This window comes from Mesoplodon mirus (genome assembly GCF_964341445.2).
Source record: "Mesoplodon mirus genome assembly, chromosome: 7".
NCBI lineage: Eukaryota > Metazoa > Chordata > Mammalia > Artiodactyla > Ziphiidae > Mesoplodon > Mesoplodon mirus.
This window is the reverse complement of record NC_138983.1, coordinates 126426476-126446517: the sequence shown is the minus strand read 5'-3', so window position 1 is coordinate 126446517 and position 20042 is coordinate 126426476. Positions and strand designations below refer to the sequence as shown.

The following is a 20042-nucleotide window of genomic DNA, read 5'->3' as shown; positions in this document are numbered from 1 at the left end:
CATAATCTCTGGGATTAGGATTTCAAACCTGCTTAACAACACCCGGGGGTGATTCTTAGGCACACTGTGGTCTAAAAGCCAAATGGTTCTCAGGCTTTAATGTGCAAACCCATAACATGAGGATCTTTAAAATGCAGAGTCTGGCTCAGCAGGTCTGGGGTGATACTGCTGCTGTCAGTCCATGGATCACAGTCTGGATAGAAAAGGGTTAGGTCAGTGTTTCTCAAACTTGAGGGTGCATCAGAATCACCTGCAGAGCTTGTTAAAACGGAAAACCAGAATTCTTGATTTGGTAGGTCTGGGACAGGGCCCAAGAATTTGCATTTCTAACAAATTCCCAGGCAGTGCTAACATTGTCCCCTGGGATTGGACCACACTTTCAAAACTACTGGGTTAGTGCGTAGGGCTAGTAGGGGGCAGTGGTGGAATATGTGGGTGGGGTCTGACATTGTTGGGTTTTAACTGCCTCTGGCCTCTGCAGCAGGGCTCACTGGGACTCTGATGCTGGCTGGGGAACCATGGGTGTGCACTGTCTCAAGGAGGTTCATTCTTCTTCCCTCTCCTCCCTTGCAGTGCTTACCGGACAGCCAATGTGACCGATAAGAATTTTGACAGCAGTTTCTCAATCTCCAAATATAGCTCCTCCTTCCAGGAGAGCATCTACAGGTGTGTGAGGCGGGCCAGGCTGTCAGCTGTGAGCAGGGGAGTGAAGGAGTGCTCTGAGTCAGGGAGCCCCTCTCCCTCGGCCTTTCTGGGACCCCACCTCCAGGAGTCCCTCGTGAATGTCAAGAGCATCTCAGAAAGAGCTCTCATTCACTACCTGCCTCTGACTTGAAAGTAGTTGAAGCTGGGTGCACAGAGCACCTCGAGGTCAGAGGGGCCCCCAAGAGTTTACCTGGTTGCCAGAGACAATGAATAAACCGTGGGGCCACTGGTCAGCCTGATGTTTGGACTGAAAGCTGCTGCAGGGAGGGGGCTTGCGGTGGAAAGGGGGAAACATCACTGGGGTGGGGAATGGGGCAGGGGAGCTTCAGCGGGGGAGTGCCAGGTACAGGTAGTCAGGGGCAGGGAGGCCCATCTGAGGAGCATCGCCATCCCCCTGGGCCTCGCCATCTGTCATCTTTGCACTGCAGCTGCTCTTTCCCACCACCACTGGGTGGAGGGGAGGAGTGCGGGGGGGGGGTTGCCCCACCAGCTAGCAGTGTTTACCTTGGGGAGGGGAGAGAAGAAACCAGGCTGTGAGAGAAGTAGGCATGGGGAGGGAAGGGAGGCAATGAGCTGCCTCTTGGATGCCTGCTTTGTGCTGGGTGGTTTGCAAGCTACGTTGCTGGCTGAACATTGAGCAACTGTCAGAGGAATGTTGGGTCATCTGTTTAGCTGGGGAAAGATGCTGGGACAGTGAAGTCATGAGTTCAAAGGACATGGACCTAGCCAATATGTGCAATCTGCCACAGAAAAACTGGGACGTTGGGAGAAGAGTGGGCATGGTTTGTGCTAAGCCATCCCCATTCCTGCAGAAAGCACTGGAAGGGTCTATCCCACTGGGAGGGAGAAAGGTCAGAATCTCCATCTTCAAGTGGGGTTTATCCCAGGAATGCAAGGATTCTTCAATATACACAAATCAATCAATGTGATACACCATATTAACAAACTGAAAGATAAGAACCATATGATAATCTCAATAAATGCAGAAAAAGTTTTTGACAAAATTCAACACCCATTTATGATAAAAACTCTCCAGAAAGTAGGCATAGAGGGAACTTACCTCAACATAATAGAGGCCATATATGACAAACCCACAGCCAACATCATTCTCAATGGTGGAAAACCTGAAACCATTTCCTCTAAAATCAGGAACAAGACAAGGATACCCACTCTCACCACTATTATTCAACATAGTCTTGGAAGTTTTAGCCACAGCAACAGAGAAGAAAAAGAAATAAAAGGAATCCGAATTGGAAAAGAAGAAGTAAAGCTGTCACTGTTTGCAGATGACATGATACTATATAGAGAGAATCCTAAAGATGCTACCAGAAAACTACTAGAGCTAATCAATGAATTTGATAAAGTAGCAAGATACAAAATTAAGGCACAGAAATCTCTTGCATTCCTATACACTAAGGATGAAAAATCTGAAAGAGAAATTAAGGAAACACTCCCATTTACCACTGCAACAAAAAGAATAAAATACCTAGGAATAAACCTACCTAAGAGGACAAAAGACCTGTATGCAGAAAACTATAAGACACGGATGAAACAAATTAAAGATGATACAAACAGATGGAGAGATATACCATGTTCTTGGATTGGAAGAATCAACATTGTGAAAATGACTGTACTATCCAAAGCAATCTACAGATTCAATGCAATCCCTATCAAAGTACACTGGCTTTTTTCACAGAGCTAGAACAAAACATTTCACAATTTGTATGGAAACACAAAAGACCCCGAATAGCCAAAGCAATCCTGAGAAAGAAAAATGGAGCTGGAGGAATCAGGCTCCCAGACTTCAGACTATACTACAAAGCTACAGTAATCAAGACAATATGGTACTGGCCCCCAAACAGAAATATACCTCAATGGAACAGGATAGAAAGCCCAGAGATAAACCCACACACATATGGTCACCTTATCTTTGATAAAGGAGGCAAGAATATACAATGGAGAAAAGACAGCCTCTTCAATAAGTGGTGCTGGGAAAACTGGACAGCTACATGTGAAAGAATGAAATTAGAACACTCCATAACATCATACACAAAAATAAACTCAAAATGGATTAGAGATCTAAATGTAAGACCAGACACTATAAAACTCTTAGAGGAAAACATAGGCAGAACACTCTATGACATCAATCAGAGCAAGAGCCTTTTTGACCCACCTAGAGAAATGGAAATAAAAACAAAAATAAACAAATGTGACCTAATGAAACAAAAGCTTTTGCATAGCAGAACCATAAACAAGACGAAAAGAAGGCCCTCAGAATGGGAGAAAATAGTTGCAAATGAAGGAAATGACAAAGGATTAATCTCCAAAATTTACAAGCAGCTCATGCAGCTCAATATCAAAAAAACAAACAACCCAATCCAAAAATGGGATCTAAATAGACATTTCTCCAAAGAAGTTATACAGATAGCCAACAAACACATGAAAGGATGCTCAACATCAGTAATCATTAGAGAAATGCAAATCAAAACCACAATGAGGTATCACCTCACACTGGTCAGAATGGCCATCATCAAAAAATCTGCAAACAATAAATGCTGTAGAGGGTGTGAGAAAAGGGAACCCTCTTGCACTGTTGGTAGGAATGTGAATTGATACAGCCACTATGGAGAACAAAATAGAAGTGCCATACGCCCCAGCAATCCCAATACTGGGCATATACCCTGAGAAAAACATAATTCAAAAAGAGTCATGTACCACAGTGTTCATTGCAGCACTATTTACAATAGCCAGGACATGGAAGCAACCTAAGTGTCCATCGACAGATGAATGGATAAAGAAGATGTGGCACATATATACAATGGAATATTACTCAGCCATAAAAAGAAACAGAACTGAGTTATTTGTAGTGAGGTGGATGGACCTAGAGTCTGTCATACAGAGTGAAGTAAGTCAGAAAGAGAAAAACAAATACCATATGCTAACACATATATACAGAATCTAAAAAAAAAAAAAAAAAAAAAAGGTTCTGATGAACCTAGGGGCAGGACAGGAATAAAGACGCAGACATAGAGAATGGAGTTGAGGACATGGGGAGGGGGAAGGGAAAGCTGGGACGAAGTGAGAGAGTAGCATTGGCATATATACACTGCCAAATGTAAACTAGATAGCTAGTGGGAAGCAGCCGCATAGCACAGGGATATCAGCTCTGTGCTTTGTGACCACCCAGTGGGGTGGGATAGGGAGTGTGGGAGGGAGACGCAAGAGGAAGGGGATGGGGGATATATGTATACATATAGCTGATTGACTTTGTTATACAGCAGAAACTAACACAACATTGTAAAGCAATTATACTCCAGTAAAGATGTTACAAAAAGAAAAAAAAGAAAAGAAAAGAAAAGAATCTCCATATTCTTGTGCAGAGAGGATGGGATGAGACTTAGCAGGAGCCAATCACGGAAGACTTCCTGGAGGAGCCAGCTAATGTGCCCTTTTCTCATGTTTTGTGTTTCCTCATGCAGGTCTGAATGCCCTTCCCAGAAGTATGTGACTCTCCAGTGTCCCCGTAAGAAGATGCCCTTTCTCCTGGATAGTGGCCTGTGTGGGGTGGGAGTCAGGGGGCAGAGGGGTGGGGTCCCTATGAGGGAGAGGGCCAGCCCTGGGTGTCCAAGCCAGGAAGAGGGGTTGGAGCAGCAGGCCTGCTTCAGGGCCAGGGTCCTGTAAGGCGCCTGGATGGACATTCTCAGGGTAGCATTTCCCCTTCTCCTGACTCTGCTTAGCCCAGCAACCTCACCATTCAAGTCTCCTGGATTCTGGGCAGAGGGCAGAGGACTGGGAGAGCACGTCAGGGCCAGGTTAAAGCTCTGCTATCAATAGACATGGAGCTAGATCCAGAGCCAACATTTACGGAGCACACTGGATTCCAAGGCACCGCGCCTATGGCTTTACAAACGTGATTACGTTTAATTCTCACGAGGCAGGTGCCATTATTGTCTGCTTACTGAAAAGAGACTGAAAATTTTGCCTTACTTAAGGTCAGACCGCTGGTAGGTAAGGAGCTGGTATTGGACCTTGAGTCTGACCCCAAAGCCCAAACTGTTAACCGGTCCATGGGTGCTGTGTTCTCATGATGACCAGGTGGGGTGCTCCCCTGAGCAGGCGGGCACAGTGCTGTGGATGGAGCCCCCTCAGACCACCACTGGCTCTTCACTCTCTCCTTCTTCAAAGAAAGAACACACATGTGAACAAACTCTGTCCATGATTTCGGGGGGAGGACTCACTCCAGAACATGTTTGGAAATGTTCGCTTGGGGTGCTGGGTCCCCAACAGCACGAAATGACCCACTGAGGAAACATGTGGGCACCACCTACCTGTGCATCATGGGAAGGACTTTTCTCCTTTGTTTTGAAACGATCCCCCTCACAGTGCTTACCAATTCAGGGTCATGTTAGACTTGGTCTGCTTTCGCGAGGTCCTGACAACAGCCCTGGGATTCACCGTTGTGATCCTAATGCCTTTCACAGTGCCCAAAGCATAGGTATTTAGGAAGCATTTATCGAATTAATGGAAGAATGAATGAGGGAGAGGAAAGAGGATCTTTCCTAGGACCAAACTACCCACTGGATGATCCCAGAAATCTAACCCCCTATGTGGGAGCTCTGGGTTGGCAGGAAGCAGCTGTGCCGCATCAGATTAAGTGAGCAAAGCGGCCTCCATGGGCGGGTGGAAACCTCAGGATGCGGCTGCCTGAGATTCCCTGGGCCTGGGAGCATGGTAGCAGCTCTGAGAAAAGCTGAGTTCATACTGGTTCATCTCTTCTGCTTCTCCCCAGACTGTGGACTGAGGGCCATGACCGGGCAGATCGTGGGAGGGGCGCTGGCCCCAGAGAGCAAGTGGCCTTGGCAAGTTAGTCTGCAGTATGCCCACGCCCACATTTGTGGGGGCACGCTGATCGACGCCCAGTGGGTTCTAACCGCCGCCCACTGCTTCTTCATGTAAGTGCCCAAGGGGGCAGTGATGCGACACCACTGAGGGTCGGGGACACCAGCAAGGGCTGAGGGCAGACTGACTTCTCTCTGTGGAGGAGGGCTTTGTTTGTAAACCTGGTTTGTAAACCTGGCCCCTGCGGGCTGGGCAGCTCGTGTGTGGTGAGGACCATGATTTGCCATTGGTATTTGGTCCTGGGACTGTGAGTTGGGATTACTTGTTCTGAGCCAGTACAGAGTGAGAAAATACTATTGGTGGCTCCAAGGGAGAGAGAGAGGCAGGTAGAAGGAAGGAATTGTGAGCCTGCCCTAAAGAACAGGGTGAAGTAAAGAGGGTTGGGGCTTGTTGCTGCTTCCAGAAACTAGAAGTTAGAGGGGTGGAGCCCAAGACATCAGGAATGCTGTCCCAAGAATTGAGGGATGGGGATTGTGGGAAGGGCAGTGCAGTCAGCTTCTGACAGTCACCAGCCAGGCCTGTCCTTTGAGCTGGTGGACAGGAAAGGGCTCGGAGACGAGACCTCAGGGGCACTGGCTTCCCCAGTAGTGAGGCTTCAGTGGGTCACTTTGTCCTGTCGAAAGCTCCGTTTCTGCTGAGGATACTACCACTGAGATGTGTCCCACCCCCTTTATTTGATCCTTGGTGGCGTCCAGAGGAGACAGTGGAGCCAGTGGTCCCAGAAGTCTTACTCATCCCCTCCCAGTTTCTATTGTAAGGTACAGGACCGCCAGTTCAGAGCAGTGTTTTTGGAAGTAGGGGATTGTCCTAGATCTCTGGGCTAAGATAGAGAGCTCCCTCCAGAGGTCATTTCATCCATTCTCCTGCCTCCAGTGGTGCTCTGGCTGCAGCTCCCTGTGTGCAGCGGATGCTGCCAGAGGGCTCTGCCAGGTGGTAACTGGCCCATGCTCTCTGTGGCTCTGGCAGGACCCCGGATAAGATCCTGGAGGACTGGAAGGTGTACGTGGGCACCAACAACCTGTACCACCTGCCAGAGGGAGCCTCCATTGCCCAGATCATTATCAACAGCAACTACACGGATGACCAGGACGACTATGACATCGCCCTCATGCGGCTCTCCGAGCCCCTGACTCTGACCAGTGAGTGAATCCATGCCTGTCACACCCCACCCTGCTCATCCAGCAGCCCTGGGGCCCAGCCTTTACACTTAGCAGCATCCACTGACCCATCCCAGGGTACAGAGCTTCAGCATGGTGGATGTCAAAGATTTTTAGAGATCCATTTAGTGGCACACCTCTGTCTTACAGTTAGGGGAACTGAGACCCAGAGGTTGGAAACAAACTTGCTGCAGTGACCCATCTGACATTGCAAATTGGTGACAGAGCCAGGGTTTGGATACTGGTCTTCATCCAGATAAACAGATCGAATTGTTTCACTGGCATATCGAGCACTTAACAGAGAGCAGACACTGTGGTGGGCATTTTACATCTACAATTTTATTTACTCTTCACAAACCATTCTGTGGAGCAGGTACTATTATTAACTTCATTTTACTTTTGAGAAGCGGAGCTTTAGAGAGAGAGAATTCCCCGAGGCCATGCAGTAAGAAGCAGCAGCTCCAAGACTGGGTCCAGTTGGGTCTGGCTCCTAAGCAATGCTCTTCCCACGCTGCTCTCTGCTGGCAAATTGCCAACGCTAAAGTTGAGAACACAAGGAAAGTACCTATACATCCAAACATCTAACTGCCGTGAGAGCTGAGGGTGGAGCTGAGGACTAAATGGGGCTACAGGAAGGAAAGGCTACTGAAGTTCTCAGGAGATCGGAGTTCATCTTCATTACTTCATCCACCCATTTGTTCACGCGTCAAATACCGTGTGTCTACTACATAGCGGCTCTGCAGTTCACTGCAAAGAGAACAAAACGGATGACACACACAAACAGCCACTTAGAAGCTAGTGATGTGATGTCGGGGGCACCCCGGGGAGCCGCGGGGGCACAGATTCGGGCACCTAATCAGTCTTGGCAGGCTACAGAGGCTTCTGGAAGCCTTGGAGGGCTCTCTGCTTAGTCCAGCCTTTCTGGTGCTCTGGGCCTGTGAGCGGGCCTTTGCCGGCACATGAATTACGGAGGCGGTGTTGGTCCTGAGTCACAGCCGTTAGCTCATCACAGCGGTGTGCGGAGGAGAACCCCAACCCCAACGCAGGACTGGGTTGGGTGGAGCTGGCCCAGAGCCGAGCCCAGCAGAAGCCAAGCCTACCACCCGCCACGGGCGAGCCCTCTCAGCCCTTCTCCTGCCCCTCCTAGCCTCGTCTGTGGAGCCTGGGGCGGTGAGATGGGGGTGCCGTGCTGCCTCTGCCCTGCCCCTCGTGCACACGTAAAAGGGGGCAGGCGGTCTGAAGGATCAGAACAGGCCTTCCCAACCTTGTAAAGCCCAGACTTCATTTGGCTAACCGTCCAGATCTTACCTGCCATCACCCCAAACCCCATGAATATTATTTGGAATTCCAAATAGAATTCATTTGTAAAACTAAATGAAAGCTAATATAACACTAGCTATGCTTTTCAGACGGCAGCACTCCCTCTCTAGACTCTGATAGCCGCTCCTACCCCCTCCCACTCTCCTGGGAAGGAAGAATATCTCTAGGCTGAGGCAGTCACAGCTTAGATTTATGTAGTCCTGTGGTCAGACCATGTGCGCTGATTTTTGCTTTGGAGATCAGGGCAGATTTTCTTACACTGTCTGGTAGGCTGAGCACTTCGAAGTCACAGTACTAGCTGAGAAAACTTGTGAAGGCTCACTGATAAATTTAATTACCCCATAAAAAGAGTAGAATATATGATAGTGTTACATGTTTTTAAGACTGCATGTCTCTAAAATAGGCACACACTATTTTAAGAAGTCATGTTTTGTGTTTCTGGTTAATAATCGATGCCATCCCTTCATTTATTTTTTTGTTTGTTTACTCTCTAGCAGAGAAATGTGTTAGACTCCCAATTTACAGGAGAAAAATTTTACATTCATTCTCCCTCCCTCTGTCTTTCTCCTCCCTCCCTCCCTCCCTCCCCCCTCCCTCCCTCCCTTCCTTCTTTCTTTCCTTCCTTCCTTCCTATGAGCACTTTTTATATGTCAGGCACTGTTTTAGGCACAGGAAGCTGCAGTGAGCAAAACAATCGTGAACACTGCAAACATTCTATCAACTCTTTTCTTCTTGCAAATTGGTCGATGCTCTAGTCTACATGGGAACACTGGTCCTCAGAGGGAGCTTATGAACTGATGCACAACAGCACCTTCTATATGATTCTGAGTGTGGGAGCAAGGGAGCAGCAGTTTCGTGGCCTGTGTCTCTAGGGATGCGCTCTCCCCACTTGGAGAGGTTGTCTCAGCCTCGAGAGAGAGGCTCAGGCCCTGGCCAACCAGGGGTGCCCTCCCCAGACCAGGCAGGACACACCCCTGAGATGTCACGGCAGTAATACCTGGGATTTAGCCTGCACTGCTCCTTGCTCTGAGGGACAGGCGTGGAAGAGAGTCAGCCAGGACAGCCAGTCTTGAAGAGAGAGACCCTCAGCCACCCAGTATCAGCTTGGCACAGGGGAGCTTCCAAGACATATGCATCTGCCCACATGTCACCCACTGAAAAATCAGAATGTCTGGGGGACTCTGACGGCACCCTGAAGGCTGGAGGGTCAAGATAAAGTGATTGAGTTTCTTGCCTGGTCCGTTCAAGGCCCTGAAAGATTCAGAAGCACTCTGGGGGAAGGAGGAGGTTCCTGGGACATTGGTACTCCTGTCCCTCCACACCGCCGCCCCACCAAAACCTCCAGCCTTTTCCCTTCACTGATGTCTTGAGGTCTTGTCACAGCACATGTCCACCCTGCCTGCCTCCCCATGCATGGACAGACCTTCAGCCTCAATGAGACCTGCTGGGTCACAGGCTTCGGCAAGACCAAGGAGACAGATGGTGAGAGGCAGATGCGAGAGAGAGAGTGTGTGTGTGTGTGTGTGTGTGTGTACATATGTGTCTGTGTAGAGTGTGTGTGGGGGGATATGTCAGGGTATAGAGATGAGGGTCTACCTAGATGAGGGTTTGGATATATAGATTCATGGGCCTTGGTGTGAATGTGTGTGTATATACACCTGTGTATACATCAAAGCAGTTGCTGTGACAGTGCCCCAGCCAAAAACACAAGGAAAACCCCTGTCTTTGAAAGACCTGGGTTCATTGCTCATTGAACCGAGGGAGAACTCACACCAGGGAGAACCGTGGGGTGTCTCGACAAGAGGGTGTCAGAAAGGACTTATAGGATTCGGGTGCTTTGAAGGGGGTTCAAAGAAGTGAAGTATTTCTCTAGATTGGTTGCTTGTAGGAAGCAGGGATAGTCCTGTGAGTGGATATCTTAATAATCTCATTTAGAAAGAGTTAATAGACTGAGTCTAAAGCTGTAGCTGGTGAAGAAGCAGCAGCTACTCATCCTGGCTGGGACAGGGGGCTGTTTGGTCCTTTCGTGCTTTGACCTACCTCGTGTTTTGTCTGTGCTGAAACAAGGCTAGGAAGCGGTTTGGTTTTCCCTCACTTCATCATCACAGGGTGGCCGTGTCTGGTGTCCGGTCTGTAAGATTATGTATGGCCTTGCCATGAGAGTCGTGAGCTTGTGGCCGCCGCAGGTGTCAGAGCCTGCTCATGGGATGGAGCGGTGACTGGCCAGGAGCAGCCTCGTTTTGATCTTGGCCCTGTGACTGACTCGCTGGGTGACCGTGGGCAAGTCCTTCCTCAGCCCTAAATTTCTCCTTCTGTAAATGGATTCATCACACCTGCTCTCCTCAGAGTACGTGGTTACCAGAAGCAAATGATCTATTTGACATTGCTTTGGATACAGAAAGGCATTGTGCAGCATGTAAGGCAGCCCGATAGGCCTGTGAGTTTGTCTGTGTACGTGCGTCTCTGTTACGTGTAGTGAGTTGTGTCTGGTGTGAGGGTGTATGTGCCCATACATCCTGGGTGGCCTACCATGGGAATGGTGCCCTCCACGCCCGGGAGGCTGCCAGTCTGGGGTGTGGAGTGGGCAGCTGGAAGGCCACAAAGCCGCCCGGAGTCTCAGTCCCTTCCCGTCTTCTCTCTCCTCCGCTGCACTGAAGAGAGGACCTCCCCCTTCCTCCGGGAGGTGCAGGTCAACCTCATCGACTTCAAGAAGTGTAACAACTACTTGGTCTACAAGAGCTACCTCACCCCGAGGATGATGTGTGCGGGGGACCTGGGGGGAGGGAGAGATTCCTGCCAGGTAAGGCTGCTCCCACATGGGGCTCAGGCCCTGGGACCCCAAGGGAAGGGAGGAAGGCTGAGGTTTTGGGGTCGGAGGGAGAGTCAGGTGCCCACCGTTTCCTGCCCAAGGACCGCCTCTCTCACCCTGCTGATGCGCGTGCACTCCCCTGTAGGGAGACAGCGGGGGGCCCCTGGTTTGCGAGCAGAACCAACTCTGGTACCTGGCAGGGGTCACCAGCTGGGGCGTTGGCTGTGGCCAGAGAAACAAACCCGGCGTGTACACCAAAGTGACGGAAGTCCTCCACTGGATATACAGCAAGATGGAGGTGAGAGCCCTGCAGGGGGTGTGTACCCAGCAGGAGGGGACTCCCGAAGGTGGGGTGCCTGGAAGAGGGCCTAGCCTTTCCCCAGGGCCTTGGCGAGGCACCCTTGCCCCCTTGCCTTTGGGGATGTTCAGAATGCGGAAATGACCAGGACAGGACAGGAGTCAAATGTTGGGCCGACCCCAGCTGCCTGTGCTTCTTCTGCCCCGTTTCCTCCTGCAAACCAGAGCTCAGAGGGTTGGAAAGTGGTGGGTCCAGGCTGGGTACTGGCCCCAGCATCACTGTCCTCTGCCCAGGGCTGGCCGCGTCGTGAGCCCACACACTGACAGGAGGAGGCCTCCCCTTCTTGGCAGGAGGTGGGTCTCCCAGGAAACTAGGCATCAGGAAATGGAGGTCTACCCCCCACCTCTGTGGACCCAGTCCAGCCCCTACCTTCCCTGGGCCTGCGTCCTAGCTGTAGAGCAGGGATGCTATGCCACCCCTTCCCTTCTCTGCCCAGGCAGTGAGGGCTCAGGTGGGGATGGGAAGGCTTCTCTGGAAATCCAGTGGGGCGGGTCCTGTTCCCATCTTTTCCTCTGGGCTGCCCCTCTTCTCTGAGGGGCAGTGCCCGATAACAGCTGGGCTGAATTTTAGGCTCTGAGCCCCCACCTTCAGCTTTCTGTGTTCCAGGCACACCCTGCCCACCCTCACCCTGCTCTCCGTCTTCTCCTCAGAGTGAGACGCGCTTCTGGAAAGACTAAGTCCGGCTCCACCTCACAGCACTGGCTGCTGTAAAGACTCTGGCCAATGTGACCGGGCCATAGGCACCATCATCTGGGCTAAAGGCCACCAGACACCATCGTGCCACCTCCTCTGTCTGCTGCCTCTGTGAAGACACATGTGTGTGTGCATGGGCACATGTGTGTGTCACTGCTTTCCCAAGGTCTTCAGAAACCAGGAGAGCTGTCAGCTCTTCTCAAACGCCAGGCTGGAAATTACCTGAAGATAACTGTTTGGACACCATGGAGGTTCCCACAGGGGTGACCATAATGGATGGAGGAGGTGGAGCCCAGGGAAGGGCCTGGAAGGTCACATCAGGAATTCTTGCTTCCCTGACCCTAACTTGGAGACTAGTCCAGAATGGGCTGCCCCCCCGAGTGGCCCAGCTGTCACTGCCATCAAGGGCCAGTAATAGGTTTTATGGAGTACCGGGACCATCCCTAGTGGGAAGATATTCCCGCTGACCTCCTGCGTGGCCTCTCCCCTCTCAGCCCTCCTGCTGGGGCCGTGCCATGGCTGTCCCCGCTGACAACTCAGGACAGGGCTCGCTGCCCTCATTTGGTCACAGGCTGTTGGAGGCAAATTTCATTTCATTTTATTTTTATATTCAAGAAATAGAAGTAGATGTATTCTAAAAAATTCTCCACAAATCCCAGGAGCAAAAGAATCTAAAAGAAAAAAGAGTGGATATATGTGCATGTATAACTGAATTACTTTGCTGTACACCTGAAACTAACACAACATTGTAAATCAACGATCTTCCAATAAAAATTAAAAAAAAAAAATTCCAGGAGCCAAGAGAGCTAACATCAATCACCTCAGAAACTCAGAGGGACTCCTGGCAGCTGTGCCCCTCTGGAGTCCCACAGAATGCTCCTGCCCTCAAGGGGCCCTTTGAGATACTCAGGGAAGCAAATCCTCACTTGGGCTGGTGGGCAAATCCATCACAAAGAGAACCACAACTGTTGCTGCATCCAAGGGCTGCAGGAGCATGAAGGAACCGATGCTGCTTCTCTGTTGGCCCCGGAGCCTGGGAAAATCCAGGTGGTTGGGCATCCCTGGTACCCAGGGCTGTCCTGGGACTTTGGACTTTCTTCTCAGCTTTCTCCATCTTTTACCTTCTCATAGACACAGTGTTGCCATGAAAACTGCCTTGGAGAGAAAGCTGGCGCTGTCCCCAGGCCCTCCAAACAGCTTCTCTGAAGGATCCGAGTTGCCCCTCCTGCAGGGCATCAGTGCGTTTGGTCCCCACACCAGCTGAAGTCCTGGACCTTCCCCATCCTTTTCTCTGGGGCACCCGATCCGCCCGCAATCCCATTCTCCTACCCTCTTTGGGCCTGTCTGGTAATGCGATGACTCCCATCGGCAGGGTCCGAGCAGATCAGCCCAGCCCAGCCCAGGCAGATGGCTGCTCAGGGGATACACCGTTCTGGAAAAGCAGTTGGAATTGGCTAGTGTTCGCTGGGCAGGGTCTGAGGGGGTTGGTGATGTGTTATCACAGCTGGGGGTTTTGGGGGGACGGCAACATTCACATCCACAGAGCACCCCTAGCAGCGGTCTTCAGCAATGAAAGTTGCGTGACCTCAAAAATGTGTCACTGGATGTTTTCAGGGTACCCTAGGTAGAAAACTGAGATTGTCCTCCCAGGTGCCCAGACATCCTCAGTGTTTGTTCTTAGTTTTGGTTCTTCCGTTTTGGGTTCTGCTCATGTAATCATACATCATTTATTTATTCATTCACCCACCATATGGGTGCCTGCTCTGTACCAGGAACTTGCGCCAGGCCCAGGTGGTACAAAAACCACAGTGGTTCTCAGGAAGTCATGGTCATGACCCAGTGTGATAGAAGCTGTGATTCAGTGTGGACACCGTGCTTGGAACACAGCCAGTAGCTGCACCTAGAGAGACCAGGGAAGGCTTCATAGATGAGGTGAGATTTGAAATGAGTCTTAATAGAGTAGGTGAGTCTTCACCAAGCAGCTGGGGTGGGGCAAGAGCAGGCCAGTGCCTATTCTGTTTCCCTCCTTCCTCTTTCTCTGCCTCTGACTTTGCCAGCTCAGCAAAAGGCATGTTTACAAAGAAGCCCCATTGCTTACTCAACTGTTTCCAAGAGAATTGGATGGGCGGTCCCACTGGCCTCTTCTGAAAGATCTAGCCCTTCTTGCTCTGCACTTACTTTTCCTCCATTTAATATCAATCTATTGACCTCACCCATTATGATCCCACGATGAATTCCCAGCACCCTCAACACACATGTGTGCCTCTAGCCATGAGCACAGACTTCTCCAGGCCTGCCCCCATGGGCCTGGCCTTTGGACACCCCAAGATTGTTTAATCTCCCCTGTCAGTGCCAGGGGAAATCCTCCTTCCAATGATTTGCTTGCTCTGTCTGCACGACAAAGCATGGGGAGGGGGCAGGCGCCAGGCTTACTATATTTAGCAGTAGGGGTAACACACCTGCTGTCACGGATCCCCAACTTTCCCACAGTCTCAGTGGCTTGACCCAATCCAAGTTTATTTCTCATCTACCTAACAGTCCAGTGAGGGTGTCTGGTCAATGGGAGGCTTTCTTCCACATGATTTTTCAGGGGCTCAGATTCTTTCAGCCTAGTGACTTTGTCATCTGCTTCCAGCCGGTGGACAGAGGAAAGAAAAGATGGAGAAAGCATATCCACTTCTTAAATGCTCTGGCTCAGAAGTGATACATGTCATTTTCACTCACATTTTATGGGTGTCGACATATCACATGGCACCACCTAGATCAAGTGGGAAAGGTACTAAGAAAGTCAGTCCCTGGGCAGTTCCCATGCAAGAGTAAGCACCTGTTTTGGAAGATAACCAGCCATCTCTGCCCCCCAGAGGAAGCTGGTCATATCCCAGAAGCCAGGCCTTGGGGCAGAGGGTTAGGGCTTAGGGCATTTCTGTTCATTTTTACTTAGGAACCAGACTCTTTCTCTCCTCTCTTGGCTTCCTAGGGCAGAAATTGATTTGCTGGGGTGCAGAGGTGTGTGTGTCAGGGAGAGGTAAGAGAAAAAGCAGTATCTAGATGGGAAGAGAAAAATATTCCTTAGGCCCAGGACATCTATAGAGGCTATAAAAATCATGGAGGGTGGGTGATGGGATTTCCCACATTGATCCAGAATCTCCAGGGCGATGGGTGTGTGTACTGAGGGGAGGTGTTGCTGGTGACACTGTCCTATGGTCCCTGGGTCCCAGGCATCTCCAGGTTCCAGTCAAACTCTCTGGCTTTGTCAGCTCTGTTGACGGCTGAATTTCCCTGGGGAAAGGGGGAGGGTCAAGTGAGTGCGTTGGGGGGTGGGACAGGTGATGGTGGCTCTTTGGAGAAAGAGCCAGTTACAGCCTTGCTGCCCATCCAGCTGCCTCTGGGCTTTGGTTAGATTCCCAAGACCTATTGTTTTCCATAATTGCTTAGTGGATGTCCTGATGCAATTGGGAGGACATTGAGAGATGCACATGGAAAGAACTCCTCGTAACGGTAATGATGTGGATAATGACAATAATAGCTACCTTTGCGGAACGTTTGCTATGTGCCAGATGCTCTGCTGAACACCTGATGTGTATTGTCTTCTGTGAGTGTGAAGTAGGCATTGTTATTATCTCTCTTTTACAGATGAGGAAACAAGGCCAAGAGAACTGGAATAAGCTTCCCCCAAACTAACAACTACTAAGTGGCAGAGCTGGACTTTGAAGCCAGGCTGTCTGATTTTAAAAGCTGCTTTAAAAGCAGGTGGAGGCTTCCTAGCTGCCGCCTCATGGGGTCTGCCATCTGGCTCTGTGGATCTTTCTGTTCTCCACCAGGCCTGTGCTGGAGGAGGGGCAAGGCGGGACAACCCCCCAGAGGAGGATGGGCATATCCCTCAGAGTGTCACATGACCAGAGCCTTAGACCATGCAGCTTCTAGAAGCTGGGACAAATGCATCGTGGATGGGAGGAGGCCCCCTGGCACCTCCCCCACCACCCCCAAGTAGATGGTTTCTGGGAGACCCTCCCATGCCATGACCCGCTATGGCCCCAGGACACCTCCATGTCTCCTCGATGTGGGTGGGTGACTCTGAGAGGTACGTGCCACTCATTCCCTACCTCTTCTGCACTGGCCCAGGCTTCCTGTTCCTTGGAAACTGCCACCCAGCCCAGGGAGAAAGCCCCATGCTGGTCTTACAATGGGCCTACCCAGGGAACACAGAGTGTTGTGCTCTGGAGATAAGCAGCTGGGACGCTCCAGGCAGGAGCCATTATTGGATGAGTCCTTTGAGAACGGAGGAGCACGGCTTGGTCTTTGGTCCTTCAAGCTCAGTTCTTGCCAGCGAAACCTGTGGATATAACAAGTTGTCTCCTCTGTCTAAGTCCCAGGTCCCAGAATTTCTTCACTTTTCATACAAGGAGGGAGCTGGGAGCCTTCTTTGAATAATTCCTCCTAATTACACTGTGTTGTAGTGGAGAGAGTCCTGGAGCTGGAATCAAAGCAACCTGGAGGTACAAATTCCAGCTCAGCCGCTTGTTTGGCTCTGTGGCAAGCCAATCTCTGTTTCCTCATACGTGAGCTGGGTGTATCTAGGCCACACGTTGTTGCAGGATTAAATGGGAGGATGCATGTAAACACACAGGGCAAAGTGACTGGCATATTAGGACCTCTCAACAAATGTTGAGTTTGCAACAAAAGGGCCAGATCCTTCACCTCCGTGTCACTTCACCCAATAAGTGAGATAGGAGAGGGAAATTTGGAAACATCTCCAGGGCTTAGGAAATTTGCCATTTCTCTCCATAAACTTTCCTCTTAGTCTCATAGCAATGGGCTGATCTTCCGTGGAGATGACACTACCATCTGGGGTAGATGGCCATCCCCTACGGGTGGCTTCTCTAAGTCATGGAGATGCACTGAATTGACCTCACTCTGCTCTCTCATCACTGATGGGACCAGGATGGATTCCTGTCACTGGCCCTGCTCTGGTGGCATCTGACTGCTCAGCCAAAGGAGCTGACAGTTCAGGGCTGTGAGGGGACACACATCCTTGTTCTCCACGGACTCCTCCAACCACGGCCATCTGGCTCCTGCCCCATCATGTCAGTGAACTGCCATGTTGCCAAATCTGATGGAACATTTTCAGTCCTCATCTTACTGGAACTGCAGCATTTAACTATTGAGTACTTCCTCCTTTGTGAAATTGCCACGGCTTCTGTGGCACCAAGCTCTCCCAGTTCCCCTCCTGACCCTCTGGCTGTTCCTTCTGTCTTCCACAAGCTCTGTAAATGGTGTCCCCAGGACACCAGACTCAGCTCTCTTCTCAGGGTAAATGTTCACCCTGGGTCATCTCATCTATCCCTGGGTTTTCCAGCTAACATCGGTAGAGCCAGTAGGAATTTGTTCCATGTCATTGAAGTATAAGAAATGTCATCTTTCTCTTTAAAAGCAGATTAAAATCTGACTTTGAACTGCTGCAGCCTGGCTGGAAAACATCTCCCATCATGTTCTTCCCCAGGAAGCTCAGCCCCAGGAGAGCCTGTCCACTGCTCTCCAGGCGGGTTGCTCAGTCTGCAGCCATCACAGTCACCCTCAGGGGATTTTACAGGTAAAGGGAGTAGCTCACAAACTCACTGCTCTCTGTACCCCTAGTCTCGGGAACCCCACTCTCCCTGGGTCAGGCCCAGGCTGCTCCCCTCTCTTCAACCCCCAAAGCCCTTCTGCTTGTGGACAACTCAGGCCTGTCTCTTATGAACACTGTACAAAGGCCAATAAATTCTCTCTAGAATCAAAGCCATTCTTTCCTGATGAGATCATGGCAGAAATCAAGATAAGCATAGATTTCAATGATCGTGTACAGATTTTCATGTGAACCTCAGTTTTCACTCCTCTAGGACAAATTACTCTAGGTGAGATTATGGTTACCGTATGTTTAACTCTATAAGAAACTGCCAGGCTATTTTTAGAGGGGCTGTACCATTTTGCATTCCCACCTGCAATATGAGAGTTCCAGTTGCTCCGTATCCTCAACAGTTCTTGGTATTCTCAGATTTTTTATTGTAACCCCTCTAATAGGTGTGTAGTGGTGTCTCACTGTGGTTTTAACTTGCATGTCTCTAATGACTAATGCTGTTGAGCATCTTTTTATGTGTTATTTGCCATCTATCTAGCCTCTTGAGTGAAATGTCTGTTCATATTTTTTGCCTGTTTGTTGGGTTGTTTCTTATTGTTGAGTTTTGAGAGTTCTTTATATATTCCAGATACTAGTCTTTGTTGAATATGTGATTTGTAAATGTATTCTCCCCATGTGGCTCGTCTTTTTGTTTTCTTAATTGTGTCCTTACAGAGCAAAAGTTTTTAATTTGGTGAATTCCAATTTATTGATTTTTTTTCTTTTTGGATTGTTCTAAGAACTCTGCCAAATCCAAGCTCTAGAAGATTTTTTCTGATATTTTCTCTTAAGGATTTTATTGTTTTATGCTTTACATTTGAACCTAAGATCCATTTGGAGTTACTTTTTGGATACCACTGAGTTACAGATTGAGGTTCATTTTTTGTTTGTTTCTTTGTTTGCAAATGTATGGCCAGTTATTCTAGCACCATTTGTTGAAAAGACTGTACTTTTCCCATCCAATTGCCTTTGCATTTTGTCAAATATCAATTGAGCATATTCGTACAGGTATATTTCTAGACTTTTTATTCTGTTCCATTGATCTATGTGTCTATCCTTCACCAATGCCACCCTGTCTAAATTAGTGTAGCTTTACAGAATGTCTTAAAGTTGGGTAGGGTGAACCCTCCAATTTTGTTCTTTTTCAACATTATTTTGGTTATTCTAGCTCTTTACATTTCCATATAGGTTTTAGAACCGGCTTGCTTATATTTATAAAGAAGCCTGTTGGAATTTTGATTGGGATTGCATTAAATCTATAATCAATTTGGAGAGAATTAACATGTTAACTCTTGAGTCTTCCAAACCATGAACATGATATGTCTCTCCATTTATTTAGATTTTCCTTGATTTCCTTCATCTAGGTTTTGTAGTTTTTAGCATACAGATCCTGTTCCTATTTCATTATATTTGTAGCTGAGTACTTAATGTTAACAAAAATAATGTTTTTATTGAAATAATACTTTTTAAACAAAAAAGGGAGAAGAGTGGCATTGTTTTACATTTTTGCAACTGTCTTTAATGTCTGGCTGAATGAAATAGCTGGATTCTCATTTTTGTTTCAGTGTTCAATCTGTTGTGATATGTTGTTTTGGTTGAAATGTATGAAGAAAATTCAATATCACACAGATATAGAGTTGGAAAGTGGAAACATAGTTTATTAGCCTTTTCAGGTAATTGTGGATCCTTTTTTTTTATACTTACTATACTCAAACTTGACAAGTGGCAGTTTCATAAAGGTCAGTTGCAACGTGGAATCTAAAAACTGTCAATGAACTTTTTTACTCAGTTACATTAAAATCTCTTGGTCTGTGTTGCACTCCAAATGGGTCTTTTTACCCACGCCTGATAATGTAACATCATGCATTCGTCATTTGGAAAATACTGATTCTGAGTTATGAACATCTTCCACATGCTGACACACTTCATTATACAATATCAAAAGTAATATGTGTTAATTTTACCACTGATCTCGGAACTTCCCAGGTGGCGCAGTGGTTAAGAATCCGCCTGCCAATGCAGGGACATGGGTTCAAGCCCTTGTCTGGGAAGATCCCACATGCCGTGGAGCAGCTAAGCCTGCGCACCACAACTACTGAAGCCCGCACGCCTAGAGCCCGTGCTCTGCAACAAGAGAAGCCACTACAATGAGAAGCCTGAGCACCTCAATGAAGAGCAGCCCCTGCTCGCCACAACTAGAAAAAGCCCGTGTGCAGCAATGAAGACCCAACGCAGCCAAAAATAAATAAATTAATTAATTAAAAAAAAATATTACCACTGATCTCTTAGAAAAGTCTTAAGGATTGGAAATCAGTCAAGCTCATGGGAAGGATGCAAATTTTCCAAAATTCTAACTTTCAATTAAGAGTTTAAATTCTGTCCCTAGCAACAAATATTGTCTGTTGTTTTCCTTGCTGTGACAAGCTCATTTTGTTCATTTTTGAGAAA

General features: G+C 48.7%; 1 protein-coding gene across 1 annotated transcript in view; it reads left to right on the top strand.

The window, feature by feature from the left end:
• TMPRSS13 (transmembrane serine protease 13) overlaps positions 1–13392 on the top strand; it is a 72389-nt gene extending 58997 nt beyond the window's left edge. The window contains exons 6-13 of the mRNA XM_082628771.1: positions 574–666; positions 4185–4228; positions 5495–5657; positions 6571–6743; positions 9465–9563; positions 10739–10881; positions 11036–11188; positions 11899–13392. Of these exons, the coding sequence (XP_082484897.1) occupies positions 574–666; positions 4185–4228; positions 5495–5657; positions 6571–6743; positions 9465–9563; positions 10739–10881; positions 11036–11188; positions 11899–11925 (895 nt within the window). The 3' untranslated portion in view covers positions 11926–13392. The remainder of the gene's footprint in view (positions 1–573; positions 667–4184; positions 4229–5494; positions 5658–6570; positions 6744–9464; positions 9564–10738; positions 10882–11035; positions 11189–11898) is intronic.
• Positions 13393–20042: the final 6650 nt, after the last annotated feature.